At 36.4% G+C, this 17,822-nt stretch overlaps 4 protein-coding genes across 4 annotated transcripts; all 4 read left to right on the top strand.

The window, feature by feature from the left end:
• The first annotated feature begins 1,330 nt into the window (after nucleotides 1-1,330).
• Nucleotides 1,331-2,176, top strand: LOC108208553 (kiwellin-like). Its single transcript, XM_017379082.2, has one exon. The coding sequence runs from the start codon at nucleotides 1,331-1,333 to the stop codon at nucleotides 1,940-1,942; it is 612 nt and encodes a 203-aa protein (XP_017234571.1). The 3' UTR covers nucleotides 1,943-2,176.
• Nucleotides 2,177-4,915: 2,739 nt separating this feature from the next.
• On the top strand, nucleotides 4,916-6,304 carry LOC108208027 (NAC domain-containing protein 6). Its single transcript, XM_017378499.2, has 3 exons — nucleotides 4,916-5,214; nucleotides 5,412-5,680; nucleotides 5,807-6,304. The coding sequence occupies exons 1-3, from the start codon at nucleotides 5,046-5,048 to the stop codon at nucleotides 6,188-6,190; spliced, it is 822 nt and encodes a 273-aa protein (XP_017233988.1). The 5' UTR covers nucleotides 4,916-5,045; the 3' UTR covers nucleotides 6,191-6,304.
• A 3,435-nt stretch (nucleotides 6,305-9,739) lies between these two features.
• LOC108210014 (lysM domain-containing GPI-anchored protein 2) lies at nucleotides 9,740-12,880 on the top strand. The gene is made up of 4 exons (XM_017381246.2): nucleotides 9,740-10,571; nucleotides 11,627-11,747; nucleotides 11,835-12,022; nucleotides 12,371-12,880. Exons 1-4 carry the CDS (start codon nucleotides 9,914-9,916, stop codon nucleotides 12,487-12,489), a joined length of 1,086 nt encoding a protein of 361 aa, XP_017236735.1. The 5' UTR covers nucleotides 9,740-9,913; the 3' UTR covers nucleotides 12,490-12,880.
• Nucleotides 12,881-14,416: 1,536 nt separating this feature from the next.
• On the top strand, nucleotides 14,417-16,900 carry LOC108207550 (protein FAR1-RELATED SEQUENCE 5-like). Its single transcript, XM_017377988.2, has one exon. The coding sequence runs from the start codon at nucleotides 14,417-14,419 to the stop codon at nucleotides 16,898-16,900; it is 2,484 nt and encodes an 827-aa protein (XP_017233477.2).
• The last annotated feature ends 922 nt before the right edge of the window (nucleotides 16,901-17,822 follow it).

Raw genomic sequence — 17,822 nt, 5'->3', positions numbered from 1 at the left:
GAATATTTTAAAATATAATGATTATGTGAGTGTATTTAAATGTATATAATATAAAATTATCTTATTTTATTGTTTGATGTTGCAGTTGCTCAAACTCATTATTTAGGAAACCAAATTGTTCAACGAGCCAAATATATCAAGAAACGGGAGCTTGTATACAGAATTTTATTATATAAAATTCCAGCTTGAAAAGTGAAAATTTAAGAAATAAAAATTTAAAACAGGAAGAAACGTCATACGGCACCCGACCTTTTCTTCCTACCAAACATATTTCAACTCCGAGCGAGTACGAGTAATTCAATTCAAACATCTTACAAGTTGTATCCGGATAGTAAATTGTGAATAATTAGTAACTCAAAAAATTTACAAGTTGCATTCGAATTGAAAATTTAAAAATAAGAGTTCTTCAAACATCGACAGTTAAAAAACTAATATTCTGGAGTAATAATCTATTTCCACAAGCTAAAATAAGGAAGCAGACTAGACCAAACATCTTACCACTTGTATCCGGATTAAAAAAAGGATTTGGAATAGTTCAAACATCTAAAGTTGCATCAAAAATTTAAAAGCCATCTCAAACCCTACAACTAATTAGCTAACAATTTGTAAGACATGCAAAAAATAAAATTTATTAGATAATATATAAATTTCACCACTCCAGTGATACAAATGTCTATAATACAGCCTCTTCATATTAGTTATATTCAAAATGAGACATGTCGTAAGATTCCACGTCATGTATTCTTATATTAAAATAATATTCCTTTGGTCACATTTTACATGTCTCTTTTGAAAAAAAAATCGTCCCAAAATACTTATCCATCTCTTTTTCCAAAACAATATTTTAAATATTTTTAGGATATAATTTCCAATATTTGACTAATATATATATATATATATATATATATATATATATATATATATATATATATATATATATATATATATATATATATATATATATACTCACAATTCAATTTAATTTAGTATGATAAGGATAGACAATTATATTACCACTAACATTTTATTAAAATGCGTAATATTGTTAAAAGAGGCATATAAACTGGGACGGAGGTAGTATATTTTATTCATGACAATGTAAAACAATAATAATATACTATTTTTGAAATATAGTCAACCACTCTAATCCGTATGTAAAATTTATTACTAATTCAACAAATTTAACTAATATTTTACGAGTCCAATTTAATTAACCAATTTTAGCTATTTTCAGCTAACCCTGTGGTCGGAAATGATCTGAGAATTAAATAAGCATTCTATATGGTCTATAAATAGAAGACTCACACTACAGAAAGTGTATACTTTAAAGATGGCAAACCTCATTTTTATGTTCCTTGCTATCCTCTTTGCTACAACAACACTCACTGGGAATGCAATCTCCGATTGCAATGGTCCATGCACTGACCTCAACGACTGCTCCGGCCAGCTGATCTGCATCAATAGCAAATGCGGCGACGATCCTGACGTGGGAACTTCTGTATGCGAAGCTACATGCGCTCCCTCGACCCCTCTTACTTGCGGAACTGAATCTTACACTACCTACAGCTGCTCCCCTCCAGTCACCGACTCCACGGCAGCCATTCTGACGCTGAATGACTTCAGCGAAGGCGGTGATGGGGGAGCAGCGTCTAGCTGCGACGAGAAGTTCCATGCAAATTCAGAACTTGTGGTGGCGCTATCCACCGGATGGTTTGATGGACGTTCGAGGTGTTTGAAGGAAATTATAATTACGGCGAGTAATGGGAATAGCGTGACGGCGAAGGTGGTGGACGAGTGTGATTCCATGCACGGTTGTGACGAGGAGCATGCAGGTCAACCGCCGTGTGACAATAATATTGTTGACGGTTCGGCTGCCGTGTGGAATGCGTTAGGGATCGACCAGGACTTGGGAAGGGTCGATGTTAACTGGTCCATGGCTTGAGTAATCGGTTCATGAGGACTACTGTATCTGTGTGTGTCTCAAATTTTGATATGGTTTTGGTTAGTTTCTTATCATGTTCTTGTTGCTGAATGATTCTGGTGTGGGAATTGGAATTGTATTTGTTAATAATTGAGTACCTCGGTAGTTTTTTTGTTACGGGATAACCTCTCTACATAAATAATAACAAACTCTTTAATTTAACAAAAAAATTTATTAAATGTATACAATTTTAGAGTCGGGCTCTTTGGAGTATGGATATTTTGGAGTACTGAAAACCTAATCGTAGATCATTAAATCTTAATAATATGGACGACAGATGCGAGAAACAAATGACATATCTTTTATGAAAAAAAACTACAAGTCATATACGTGTTCTGCGGATCATGGCATACCGTATATCAATTACAATCCCGCTTTTCGCTCTCATTTAAAAAACAGTTACTAGTCATTTACTGTCCTACAGTTTCTCGCCTAAATCAAATCAACAAGCGATCAAGATTATCAGCGAAGAACGGGCGTCCGGTAACACAAAGGACGGGAATTCGGAAGTGGATATTGAGATCTTGGAGGCTCTTGGAGCATTACCTTTAAACAGATATAATGAGTTCAGGTACATTCTTACTAACCTATACATGCATGCAGGTATCACTAAAAAAAAAAGGACAAAACTGACCGTTTTACGGTCAGTTACGATACAAAACGATCGGTTTTACGTCTAAAACCGATTAAAAACGATGGTCGGTTTTAATCTGGTCGATTATGGCTAATTGGTCGGGTTTTTTTTTTTTTTTTGCTTTGTCCCTTTTTTAGTGTACATTTACATCCAATTTGGGAGAGATTTGGCCCATTTGGGGTTTTTGACTATAGGCTCTATTTACGTGTTAGTTTAGTGGAAATCCGAAATCAGTGTTATTGTATTTTAAGCCAAAAAATATACTAACGAATGTTATGTTAATTATGCAGCACGTCGTAGGAGTGCAAGATTATATGAGAGTGATTGGGTTAACAGGCCGAAAACAGGACCGCTATATGTAAACCTCGAAGAGGAAGGCGGAAATGCTGATGAAGGTGTTTCAAGGAGGCCAATAAAATATACTCCCTTCATCCGTTGGATAGTTAACATCACTTTTTTGCACGTCTTTTAACACCTTAATAAGATATAGTTCCATGAGGGTTTTTTTATAAAAAAAATTCTGAATAAAAAATTTGATGTTTAAATTTTTATTAAAGAAAAAATAAATTAAAAAATATTATAGAACTATACTTTATAAAAATCTCTAAATACGTGCAAACATTGAACGTTACCAACCCGGTTGGACGGAGGGAATACAGGACAGGGCGGAGGGACACTCTTGGATATGTTCCGCGTGTGTTAGATGTAAGGTCGGAATGGTGCAATGCAGGTGCAAATCAAGCCCTGCAGATTAGTGACGAAGACGATGATTTTCTAACTAATTGAGTTAATTAGTTAGAAGTGATTATTATTTAAATTTAAACTAAAATTTTAATTTATTTTGTTTGATAATAATATCAAGTTATGAATCAAATCTCAATCTTTATTTAATTAGATCACTTTTTTTCATCAATAATATTAAATAATACTACCTCCATCCCAAATTAGATGGCCCCGTTGACTTTGGGCACGTAACTTTAGGTGCATTGACCGTCTACTTCCGAAATTTATTTTTTTATTTTTTCTTTTGTAAATGAAAATTTCATATTTAAATATTTGTTTGCAAAAATAAAATTTTAAAAATAAGTCATGTAGCTATGCGGTCAATGAACCTTAAATTGTGTGCCCAAAGTCAACGGGACCATCTAATTTGGGATGGAGGGAGTATAAAACATGGAATATAATACATAATTGATACAGTATAAACAAACATGCTACATTATTGCAGTATAAAGTATACACATGCACTATTAAAAAACTGGTGGAGCACTTCACCGGAAATGAGTCTGGTCATGTCATAGATAAGTTTAGACCAAATCAAGAAAGGGAAAGTTGTGATATGAACAAGGAAGGTGTGTATGACACCGAGGGTATTACAAATTTATGCTTCATTGCTTCTGGTCCCAAAAATAGTTGCATAAGACTATAATAGTTCTTAAGTGGATTTATATTAGTGGAAACCCACACAAGAACGGACTGCTTCAAACCAGCAGAAGAGGAGACTTCTAAGTCATTATAATATACAGTAAACGAGATATTCTTCTATGTGATTCATGATCCATTAATATTTGCATCAGGGACGTATCTAGGATTTTGAACTCCCCAGCCGAAGTTACGACTCTAGAGTTTAACTAAGCATATAAACTCGACGGCTGGAATAATAATCCTATAATTTAACTAAGCATGTAAACTCGACGGTCAGAATTTGTTTGCTCCGCAAGGTAGCCGGATTACAACCCTATAGCTTAACTAAGCATATAAATTATGAATGGTGATCAAAGTATAGTTAGAAAAACAGAAACGGGTCAAATCAAAGCTAAAGCTGGACCAAATACTGGACTTCCAACATAGAAGGGACTTGAATAATGATCCTTAATGCCCCCCTCACTCATCATATCATAACCTTTTAGTCTATAAACCGCGTGGATCCACCACCACTGACCAGTCCTGTCCTCTTCACTTCAACAGAAGAACTAGAATTTATTAACAATATCTTCTAAATTGAAGCTAAAAATGTATGCCACCGTTCAGAAATTGACAAGTTTTGAACTTAGACATTCCGTAAAAGAAGCGAGGGAGATACCACTGGATCAAGAGATCATCGGTCATTTGACAATCACATATGTATGATTTACTGAATAATATTAAGTCATGCTTACGCAATAATTTTAGCATATGGTGCAAAGAAAATATGACACCATTGGATGGGAAACACTAAATCAAGAATGTTTGGACTATGGCAAGCACATATTTACGCAATAAATTCAGCCTCAGTGCCAAGACTCCATTTTTTCCAGGTCTTGCTAGACTTCTGGGTCAAGGAGTGGGGACCTTCACCAACATCTGTTCATCACTTTTCCCCTATATAACCTCAGTGTTTTCTGCTTCTTGCCATAACTATAAAACATAGGTTCATTACCTCCTTAGTCCATGGATAAATCACCTCCAACAAAGCTTCAGCTGCCCGGCTTTCGGTTTCATCCTACTGAGGAAGAGCTCATTGAATTCTACCTCAAAAACACCATCCAGGGGAAGACATTGCATTACGATGTCATTGGTGTCGTTAATATCTATGGTTATGATCCTTGGTATCTGCCAGGTATGTACATAAAGATAGTATTCTGAACTTCTTATAAGTACTTCTTGACTTTTTACCCAAATTGTACGAATAAGTATTTTTAACTTAAAAACCCAGGAGCCGGACTTCTAAACCCGGCCAAACACCCCCAATATCTTTCTCCAAATTTGTTGGTTTTTTTGGTGAATTTGTTTCTAACTAATGTGCATAAATTACAGAGTTGGCGAAGATTGGGGAGAGAGAGTGGTACTTCTTTGTGCCAAGGGACACAAAGCATGGCAGTGGAGGGAGGCCTAACAGAACTACTAAACGTGGGTTTTGGAAGGCCACAGGCTCTGACCGCAAAATTGTTACCTTATCCGATCCCAAGAGAGTCATTGGACTGAAGAAGACTCTGGTTTTCTACAAAGGAAGAGCACCAAGGGGCTCCAAGACTGACTGGATCATGAATGAGTATCGTTTACCCGCTTCATGCCCTTCCCACAAGGTAGATTGTGTGTAGAAAGACTCCTAGAAAGACGTCGAGGACTTAAGTGTTAGATAATGATACAATTGTAGTCTCACTTGAAAATTATTAGACACTGGTGTACTAATGCATGGATTTTGTATACAGGACATAGTGTTATGTAAGATATATAGAAAGGCGACATCTTTGAAAGTGTTGGAGCAAAGGGCAGCAATGGAAGAGCGAATGAAGACAGACCATAGCGTTACATGTTCTGATCCTCCATCTCTGCAACCAATGTCACCATTGATTTCAGGGGACACCACCACCACATTTTCTAGCAAAAACCAAGAATTGGCAGTGCTAGGAGTGACACAACCAGTTATGAAGAAAGAAGACGAGGAAGAAGAGACCATGCTCTCGTTTCTATATGACGAAGCCACAGAAATTAATAAAATCCTGGAGTCTACAATTATTAACTGGTATGGAGAATTTGAATCTCCGGTTGTCCAGAGTCAGTACCTAGGACCCCTTTTTCACACCCTTACTTAGCCCTTGGCTTGACAACTGGTTTAGCTCTTATGCAGATGTATATAATGTTTAATGCTTCGTAAGAGGCTTACAGAGATATGATCATCACCCTGATGTTCTTGTTGCTAGATGAAAGCCTCAATACGCGAATAATACATCTTGATCAAGGATTCTCAGGAAAAAACTCTATCAACCAAGTATTAACTATCATAAACATAGTGTAGAACATGGGACAATTAAACAGATTACCTGAGACAAGGGATACCCGACTAAGTATTAAACAATTTATGAATATTCCAACAGCTTCTTAAAGTATAGTTCTCTATATAAATTTGGAACTGTGAATCGTGTAACCAGAAACTAGTCTGCTCTCCCTCAGACGTACTATCAAACGGCAGACAATTTCTTTTTAGCTGAGGTTCCTACGTGTATGTTCGTTGCAATATGCATTTAGCAGTAAAAAAACACGCAAGCATTTACGTTTTCTGATGGAGTGATACTAGTATAAAAAGTTTTCTGGACAAGACTGATAAAAATCATAAAATATATACTATCCTTGTAGAGTGCTTAATCTACCAAATTCAATTACAAATTGGGGCCGTTTGGCTGAGCTTAAAATAAGTGCTTCTTGCTTAAATTAAAGAAGTGAAATAGAAGTGAGAAGTGATTAAAGTGTTTGGGAAATAAGTAAAAGTCGTAAAACAAAAGCTAGCATTCCTAGCTTTTTATAAGTGCTTCTTGACTTTTTACACAAACGGTACAAATAAGTGCTTCTAATTTATAAATTTACAAACTCGGTTTAAAAACCCAGCCAAACACCCCAATATATTTCACCTCTGAAAACCTAAATTTCTCAGCAAGATCGATAGTCCACTCAAAGATCTGAGATAGTCGACTGCTTAGTTCTTGCAGCCTGTCTCTAGTAACGGTAGTCTCTCAATCATTATTGTCGATATAATATGATAGTCGAAACCACAAGATAGGTGATTAACTTTCGAATCCGATAAACTTCGTTTGAATCAAAGAAACAATTAATCGGAAGCTCCGACGATTTAGACCTAGAAAAATAAAACAAACCTGATAAAATGATAGAAATCCTTCCCCGAAAAAGAAGATTATTGAAGAAAACAAGTCAAACAAAAGAGTTAGGGATTTTCCACCGATAAAAATTAATGGAAACTCCTCAAATAATAAAGACGGCTGCTGGATATGAATGGAAGGGAGTAGTAATATAAGTACTAAATATGTTTTGAACGCGAGAACGTGTCTTACCTGAGATGCGGGCAAATTTTCTAAGGTACATCCCGATTTTGGTTTCTCCTACTTAACTAAAATGCCGGGGCAAGTACGTTCTGCACAACAATCCATTTTTATTCTCATCACAGATGCACATCTTGCGGATCAGTATAATAAAACGATTTGATATAACAACTTGTAAATTCTTATGGAAATCGAACACTGACCCGAATGTGAAAATGGTTGGATTCCGACTGGAACACTTGTAAAAATTAAGAATGTTAAAGTTTAGCGGCGGAACTGGGGGCGAAGAGGGGCTGAGCCCCGCCTAGAAAAAAAAATCAGTAGAAGTTTTTTTTAGCCCCGGATGTTCTCTAAAAATGTTATAAAGAAATTTTTTTAGTCCCGAATAAATTTTAAAAATTTTTGTATTAACTAATATTTTTCTTTCAATCAAATGTTGTTAAATTTTTTGAGTCTCGGGTGAGTCGGTCTACTGGTTCCGCCACGGTTAAAGTTATAACAAGCCATCTGCATCCACCTCGGATATCAAGCGCATCCTGTGAGAAATTGAGGAAAAAAGGTACGCAAGTAGGGGGTTTGAAAGTTTGTTGAAAAAACAAACGAGGGGTGGTGGGGCAGTGAGTGATGGAAGTGGTGTTTCCACATCCACATATCATCTAAAACAACACGGGAACTTTCAACACGCGGTTGCAGACAAAATAGTCAATGTGTGTCTATGTGAAAGCAGGCTTAAATACTGGTGGAACTGGAATTGCTCACACGGAAGATATTGTGGTGTCTTGGCCCGGTCATAAGCAAAACAGAGAAAAAGTTCGAATTGAAATCGAAATTGATAAAGGATAAATTAAAAAAAATTAAAAGTACTCCCTCCTTCCTCCGTCCCCAAGGTTTTTGGCACGCATTTTAAGACAAGTATACTTATATTATATATTTTTTAAAAAGAAAATCTTAAAAAAAATTTGACGTTTAAACTTTTATTCAAAAAAAAATTTAAAAATATGTTATAAAACTATACTTTACAAGAGTCACAAAATGCGAGCATACGTAAACAATCTGACGGGACAGAGGAAGAATAAAGATCAGGAGTTGAGATCAAATATTGAAAATTCAAATCGTATCAATATTTCAGTTCCGGTTTTGATTCCAATTTTAAATTATAACCAAATCAAAAAATTGAAATCAAACTGATTATCAATATTATTCATATAATTATTTTAATTTATAAAAAGTTTAAAAGATAATATTTTTATTATGTAATTAAAGTGTCAAAAAATCAAATGTCTGATAAAAGATCGAGGAATACTCATTGTCAATCCAAATTTAAAATGAGTAGTTGACTTTGGATACATAATTTAAAATGTATTGATGGCTTATTTTCATAACTTTCTTCCTAATAAAACTTTCATGCTTAATTTTTTATTGTAAACAAATTAAAGTAAATAGTATAATTACACCATCATTATATTTTAAACTATTAACCAAAATCAATGAACTCACTCAGGACTCGGGAGGCATAAGACAGAAACATTAATGAGCATGGAGGCGATGAATGAGTCAGAGTCTTGTTCTTAGTCAACGCACCTCTCCTAATCAGAAGCCCTAGAATGACCTGTACAAAGAAATATATGCAATGGAAAAACTACACATTCTCATTACTCATTAGAGATTCCAAGTTGTTTTTTAATGTGTAATTTTCCACAAGTCCTCGTTCAATTTCCACTTCAACACCACATTACACAACTAGTAGCACATAATCATAGTAGATAACTACATTCATTAGTCACACAAAATATATACTCCCTCCGTCCCAACAGGAAGTTTACATACACTGTTTGCACGTATTTTGAGACTCTCGTAAAATATAGTTCTATAACATATTTTTGATTTTTTCTTTTTCTGAATAAAAGTTTAAACTTCAAACTTTTTTTCAAGAATTTTTCTAAAAATATATATATAATGTAAGTATACTTTATATGAGCCTTAAAATGCGTGCCAAAAAGTAACGTAAAGAACCTAGTGGGACGGAGGGAGTAGAATAATGGTAAACACAATAATTGACCGCCACTTCTGGTCCACTACTACCCACAATTGCTCATGTGAATACCGAGTCTAATCTTCCGTGCTCCGGAGATATTATGTTAAGAGACCAGTTAGCGTGAGTTCTCATATTTTACTGAAAAATTCTCTCGAAATTTTAAGTGTTGGGAGAAAAGTTTATCATGATCATATTATATTCTAACCAAAAAGAATATCGTAAACTCTCTCAACAGTGCATTCATCCTTCTAGTAGCAAAAGAAAATTCCACCCTTGAATTCATTGGGCCACCTACCTTCCACAGTCTCCTCCTCCCAGGTCTCCCTTTTTTCCCACACACATCCCACATAAATTCACACACAAAACACACAAACCTCATTATTTTTGAGCCAGGAAGGGCTCAAGCAAAACCCAAAACAGAGACACAAAAACAGAGCAAACAGAGCAAAATGACCATCACCCAAACTCTACCATACTTCATAATCTTCCTCCTCTTCATCCTCACCACCACACCACCAACAAAAGCACAGCCCTTCAGCTGCAAGCCATCATCAAAATGCAACTCCCTCATCGACTACGTCTCCCCCAACGACACCACCATCTCCAACATCACAACCCTCTTCGGAATCTCCAAAAACCTCCTATCATTCCTCGGCGCCAACAACTATCCCCCAACAACACTCCCCTCCCTCGCCATCAAGGCCAAACAGACCGTCAAAATACCCTTCCCCTGCCGCTGCGCCAATGGAACAGGAACCTCGGACGGGCTCCCGGTCTACAAGGTGGTCCCTGAGGACGGCCTGTTCCACATTGCATCCGATATTTTCGGGGGACTAGTCCTGTACCAGCAGATTCAGGCTGCCAATAACATTGCTGATGCTAACAAAATTCTGGTGGGGCAGGAGCTGAAAATCCCTTTGCCGTGTAGCTGTGATGAAGTTGATGGTCAGGCTGTGATTCATTATGGCCATGTTGTGCCTGCTGGGAGCTCCGTGGAGGCGATTGCTAAGCAGTTTGATACGACGCAGGAGACGTTGTTGAAGCTTAATGCCTTGGCTGATCCGGCTGATCTCAAGGCTGGCGTTGTTCTTGATGTCCCTCTTAAAGGTACTTACTATCTGCAATACAATATACTATATGATCATGGTAAATGTTCGCGTTCCCAGAGGTTTTAGGATAACTGGTAACTTTATGATTTTTGTTGCTACGTGTGTGGTGTGGTGGGTGTGAACTTAGACAAGTTCAATTTTTAGGAATTTATGATGCTTATCTTCTTTAGCTTAGACTATTTTTATCATAAAAATTAAAGGATACGGCCTACGGGTACATGGAGGACCACTCTTGCATTATTGATGGGTGAAAAATGAAATCGATCTTCCAGATTGGAATGTATAATTTGACTTTATAGCGGAAGACCCTACTCAGGCCACAAATTTTAAACTGAATATGGTTTTTGATGACTAAGAAAACACATAAATTGGTTTCTGGTAAAAAACATTGTAGTGTGAGGTGATTGTAAATAGTCAGAGAACACATAAGTGCCTTCGGCTACAAATTGTAGTGGAAGGTAAATCTATCAGGTGTTTGAGGTAGTCAGAATACGCATAACTGAATTGCTTTTGCTGCAAATTGTATTGCAAGGTGATTGTCTGAGGTTTCTGAGATTATTCGAAAAACACATACATTGGTTCACTACAAATTGTAGCCCTTAAATAGGGTATGCTCAATTTTTGGGGTAAGGTAAGTGGAAGTTATTATATCTCTCCATGATTACAAGGTTCATCTTCTAATGTGAGAATAGTAACATGCTGATATCTTCAGTCCACTGGCATAGGGGAGAATTTATGATCTTCTTGTCAGCTATGCAGCTACAGCGGATAATTATATAGCTGAGAACTACATTTTGCTTCACTTTGTTTAAGAATTTTAGGTCTGCTTTCTCATTACTCCTAAGCAAGCAGTGGTGTGAGAGATAGCAAATTAGTGTCCTCAGTAGATTGGTAAACGCTTCACTACAGTTTACAGAACAGAAGTTGCATCTCGTAGGACCTCAGTTAAATACTTAGATCGTTTAACTTTATTTATGCTTGCTTTTCCATGATTAAGATTTTCAGGTTTTTTTAAGTGTTCTATTAGTTACTAATTCTGGCTTCTGTGTGTAGCTTGTAATTCAAGTATTTCAAGTGATTCACGCGACTACCCTTTACTCGTCCCCAATGGCTCTTATGCCATCACTGCTAACAATTGTGTACGGTGTAAGTGTGATGCTGCAAACAACTACACGTAAGTTCAATCAATTGAAAACCTTCTCCTACTTGTGCATTTCCGCTGTAAACTTCTAACTTTTCCTTGTTTTTCTTACTTGCTTAGATTACAATGCGAACCCTCTCAGATAAAATCTTCCATCTGGCCAACTTGCCCAAATACTCAGTGCAACAGCGTGTTTCTGGGAAATAGCACGTCTTCTGGCTGTAGCCGCACAACTTGTGCCTATCTGGGCTATGATAACCAAAAAATCATTACAAACCTTACCACAGTTTCCACTTGTTCAAGTAACTGTAAGTCATTCCTTTAAGCTTTTTCTCATATAGTATACAAATTTATGATCTATCAGTTCCCTTCACTTACGTATTAGAGAGATAAACTAGATATTTTTAGAAAGACGTTACTTGTACTGAGCACGGCTTAAATAATTAAATCCAAATTACTATGATAAATTAAGGCCTTCAGGAGTAGAGAGATAATTACTTGTGAATCTAATTCTATGATTCCTTTTGCATTCGTATTGGAGAGATAAACTAGATATTTGTAGAAAGACTTAACTTGTGCTGAGCACGGCTCAAGAATTGAATCCAAATCACTAGATAAAGTATCTATAGCTTACGATTTTGTACCTTGTATAACAGCAACTCCTAGTGATTCAGCATCTCCTAGTAGTGCCACGAAGATCAACTCACAAGGCTGGAGGTGGAACTTCCTCGTTGCAGTCCAGCTGGTGTTGCTCTCTCTTTATCTTTTCCAATAATTTCACATATACTTGTAATGCATTCATTGTCTTTGTGGAGAAATATTAGAGCATATGGCGGTAACCTGATGTATCAATATTTTACTTTCAAGCAAGGATTTTATCGGCAAGCTCTGATTTTGTTTTAGTAGTATAATATTTTGGTCCGCGAAAGAAACTTGATTGTGGTCATACTTGGACATTATATCCGTCCAGATTGAGTAGAGAGCATAATAAAATTCTTCTTGCTTCATTGTTTAGAAGAATGCAATCCCGTGTAACAGAAGAGGCCTTCAGCCCTTTATTATTGTAAAATATGTATAATCTCCATTCTTTGTAATCATTGTCATCAGAATAACAACTTTGCAAGACGTTTCTTGAGATTTTTCGAATGGATTTTTCATTTGTGTGATGCATTTTATTTGGACATACATATCTTCCAAATATTGATTTTTAGCAGGGAGACTGAGAATTGAGATGGAGGCCAAATAGTTTTTTTTGCAGTTTCTTGAGAGTAGCCAGGGGCTACTTTGTAACAATATTGGAGATTTGGATATCAGCAAATCCATATAATTTCTGAGCAAAGCTATAACTGAATCTGCATTGTCAGGGTTTTTCAAATTCACATGAATTAATGAGGCATGAGAACTTGAATGATCTTGGTTGGAAGAATCAGTTATAGCAGATGGTGATGATTTGGTATTACACTAAAAATAGAAAAGCTTATTGAGAGATAACAAGTAAAAAATCTCAATGGGATGATAAATTTCTGCCTAAATATATGGCCATTGGTCAATACAAGGCAAAGTTAATTGGATATAGGACTTGTGTTTAATTTAATTTAAAACTATATTACACTAAATTTTAATCTGTATTTAACATGAATTTCATAATTTGATATCATATATAATCATAGTGGAGTATATTTTAACTCAAAACATCCATTTCTTGTATAATTTTGTAAATTCTAATATTTATTATTATTATTAATATTAATTTTATTATTATTATTATTATTATTATTATTATTATTATTATTATTATTATTATTATTATTATTATTATTATTACGGGTGTGTTTGAATCGTGAGCGAGAATCTGAATCAATAATGAGAATGAGTGGGTTTGAATCGTGAGCGGGAATCTGAATGAGGATGAGTGGTACGTGACGAATAATTCTAATAAGTAATGATTTGGCTTCAAGTGACTTGAAATTTTTATTCATGTCACAAAATTGTTAATCCAAACACGAATTAGTGTTTGAAGTTCCGATTCTGAATTCATTAACCATGAAACAAGTGTCTTTATTTTTATTATTTAAAAGGCCAAAACCAAGGATTCCCAAGTTTCCTTATCATGCTCATTGGCCATTGCCCACTGTTTACCACTAAAATAGTTAAATATACTACTAGCGCTCAAAAATATAAAAAGGGTTGAGTAATAAATTATGAAAAACTAAAAAGTAAAGAAATGGATAGAATTGTTGTATATTTTTATGGGTCCAGGTCCCCAGCAATCGGTTGCTGGGGGACCTTTAACCAACACACGGCGTTTGAGCCGTCCGATGGCCCAACCAAGGGCCACGATTTAAAAACCGTCCAGCGCTTTTTTACCGCTGGAAGCCTACCGTCCAGCGCTAAAAAACCGCTGGACGAGTGACTATTTTTTAGACGTCCAGCGCTAAAAAAGCGCTGGAGGAGTTTGATATTTTCACTTGTCCAGCGCTAAAAAAGCGCTGGAAACACAGAGAAATGATCATATACCCGCGTACTTAGCTCACTTTAGGTTAGTGTTAGAAAAAAGATCGAGGAGCTTAAAAATTTGGAGAGTTAGGGTTTGTGGTAAGTGCATAATCTTTGGAGCTAAAGAAGCAAGTGCATACTCAAGATTGTGGTAATTTCTAACTCTAATCTAGTTGTTTGTTTGCTTCGTTTGTGTTGTTGTTGTTATGGCGGATTCTTTGTTCGAGGATTTTGTTCCAAGAAAAAGAGTAAAAAAAGTTGATAATAAGGATTACGTAGATGTAGATGATGTTGTTAAGGTTGATAGTGTTGTAGATCGTGTGTTTATTGATTTAAAAGATGATGAAAATGTTGATGATAAAGAATATGTTAGTGTTGATGAAGATTGTATTGATGATCGAAATGTTGTTAGTAGTGATGATGAGGTTGATGAGAACGTAGAGAGTGATGATAAAGGAGTGGATAATAAATTTATTGATGAGAATGAAAGAAATAAAAATATGGAAGTCCCGTATTTGAATCAGAGATTTGATAATTTAGATGAGGCAGATAGATTTATTAGGTCATATGCCCTTAAGAATGGGTTTGCGGTGAAAATACAACAAACAAAGAAACGGGCAAAAGTTGATGAAATATATGCCCGAATGTTTGTTTGTAGACTCGCGGGTGAAAATCAAGACAAAAATGTGGTGGATGAAGAAGTATGTGTAGGCAGTAGTAAGGGCACACGTCGTCGGGACAAACTTCCTAGAAGTGGTTGTAAGGTTAGGATGTTTGTTGTGAAAAAGAAGAAAAAAGATTATTGGGAGTTGACAACCGTTGAATTAGAACACAATCATGATCTTGTATCTCCTAGTAAGATGACTTTGATTCAACGGGAAAGACATGTGACGAGTGCGGCAAGAAATCTTATAAATGTGTTAAATGTGTCGGGTATTCGCCCTAGCCAAACCATGAGTCTTTTTAGCAATATGCAAGGTGGAGTTAGTAATGTTGGTTTTGGTAGCCAAAATATTAGGAATGTAGTGCGGGATGAGCGGAAGAAAAAGATACAAGTGAGTGATGCTCAAGCGGGTTTGGATTTGTTAAGTCGTCTTAAAGAGGAAGGCGGTGGGAAGTTTTTTGTGAAAACTCAAGTGGATGGAGAAAACCGTTTGAAAAATCTAGTATGGGTGGATCCTAAATGTTTGATGGCCTATAGTAATTTTGGAGATGTTGTTGCTTTTGATACGACATACCGAACGAATAGGTATGCCATGCCATTTGTGCCTTTTACAGGGGTCAATCATCATTACCAGTCTGTTCTTTTTGGATTTGCACTCATGAGGGATGAAGTAAAAAGTAGTTTCGAATGGGTGCTAAGAACATGGCTTGAAGCGGTTGGCGATAAACACCCGAACGCTATAATCACGGACCAAGATCAAGCTATGGCGGGGGCAATTGCATCCATACTACCCCAAACCCGACATTTGTTGTGTTCTTGGCATATAAGCCAGAAGTTCCCCGAAAAATTGAACACCCTTTATATTAAGCATCCGGGAACATTCAAAGTAGATTTCAACAAATGCATATACCATTCACTGACGGAGGATATTTTTGAGGAGAGGTGGAAAGATTTAGTGGTGAAGTATGATTTGAAAGATCATTCATGGTTGCAAGGATTGTATTTGTTGAAGGAGAAATGGATCTCGGCCTATACTAAGAGTACATTCTCTGCGGGTCAGACCACGACATCGAGGAGCGAGGGAATGAATGCATTCTTTGATAGCTATGTTAGTTCTAGTACAGGATTGAAGCAATTTGTTGAGAATGCACAAAAAGCAATTGAAAGACAATTTATGCGGGAGAAGGAGGAGGACAATGACACGAAGAATAAAACCCGTTACTTGAGGTTGAAGACGGCTTTGGAACAAGACGGGGCTTCCATATATACCAAGGAGATGTTTCGCCAATTTCAAGTTCAATTGGTGGAAGCCTCTAAATACTTTGTCGAGAAGGATAAAGATCAATTGACATTAGGGGATGAAGTCACACATTATAGGTGTTTTAGACCCCTGACCGAAATCGACAAAAGAACAATGTATGAAGTGAAATTCAACAAAGTGGCCCTAACAGGAAGATGTGTGTGTCGGATGTATGAACATTTAGGAATCCCGTGTCGACACATCATTGCCGTTTTAAACAAGAAAAATGTTGCCCAAATTCCAGTAACATTTATTCAACGTCGTTGGACTAGAGATGCTAATAGGGTAGATGGTATGCTACCTTATGCTATGGGTTGCGATGATCCAACATCTACAGAATTGACACCAAGTCAAAGATTCAACCATATGACTTTGTTAACAATGAGTTTTTGTCATAGCAGCATGGTTTCGAAAGAAAGATATGAGTATGCCGTAGAGGTGATGAATCGAGAAATTGCAAATCTTGAGAAAATGGCTGTTGACAATGTTGATGCTGCTCCTAATACAAATACTGAGAATCCCATTGAAGAGAATATTGGTGACGAGTTGAACGAGCCGGTACTTGATCCTATAGTGTCTCAAACGAAGGGTAGGAAGAAGCCACAACGTTTCAAAAATCCAATTGAAGGCCTTAGTAAGAAAAAGAGGAAATGCAAGCAATGTCATGAAGAAGGCCATGATATAAGGACTTGCAAAAAATTTGGAGACCAAAATAAGAGTTCTTAGATGTAACTTTTTTATGTGATTTTATGTGATTTTATGTGATTTTATTTGATTTTATGTGATTTTATGTCATTTTATGTCATCTTGTCACATGTGATTTTATGTGATTTTATTTGATTTTATGTGATTTTATGTCATTTTATGTCATTTTGTCACATGTGATTTTATGTGCTTTTATAAGATTTTATGTGATTTAAAGTGATTTTTTATTATTTTATTTCATATTTATTTGTAGGTGAAAAATGGAAAATGGTCATCAATCTGACAGTAGTGACACACTTAGTCATGTTAGTGATTCGCTTTCACCCTCGGAGGAGGCTCTTAGTGAAAGTTGGTTCCGTTCTTGGTCAACCCCGTCGGACAATGAAATGCTTGACATTATTGACCGGTTGCCGTTAGATGGTCCATCGTATGCAAATGGATTCTTGATTGAGGCTCCCGTAGTTGAAGAAGAGGATTTCAACTTAGATCCTATGGAGGAAGAAATTGAACCCCGTGAATGGGTGGCTAGTGGAGAAATGGAGGCATTAGATTGTCCATCGTATGCAAACGGGTTCTTCATAGATGCTCCCGTAGTTGAAGAAGAAGATTTCAACTTGTACCCTATGGAGGAAGAAATTGAAAGGGAGAGGAGATGGAGTGAAGCGTGTGGATGGTTTGCAAGTGGAGAAATGGAGGCAAAGGCAAGGAGATGCCCGACACCGTATTTCATTCACATTAGGCTTTTGGGAGCGGACGCTTTGGACAGAGACAGGCGTTTTGTGCTACGTCCTTGGGATGGAGGTGAACTTGTCAATGTCGAGCGAATTGCTGAGATAAGCAATTTGAGGCCCCGCGATACACGTTTCCAAAAAGATCAATTTCGTATCGCATATGTGAAGGGGTTCGTACATAATTTGCAAACGGACAATCTTGATGATAAGCC

The sequence above is a fragment of the Daucus carota genome, chromosome 2 (assembly GCF_001625215.2).
Source record: "Daucus carota subsp. sativus chromosome 2, DH1 v3.0, whole genome shotgun sequence".
In the NCBI taxonomy this organism is placed as follows: domain Eukaryota; kingdom Viridiplantae; phylum Streptophyta; class Magnoliopsida; order Apiales; family Apiaceae; genus Daucus; species Daucus carota.
This window is presented reverse-complemented; position numbering and strand designations above follow the sequence as displayed.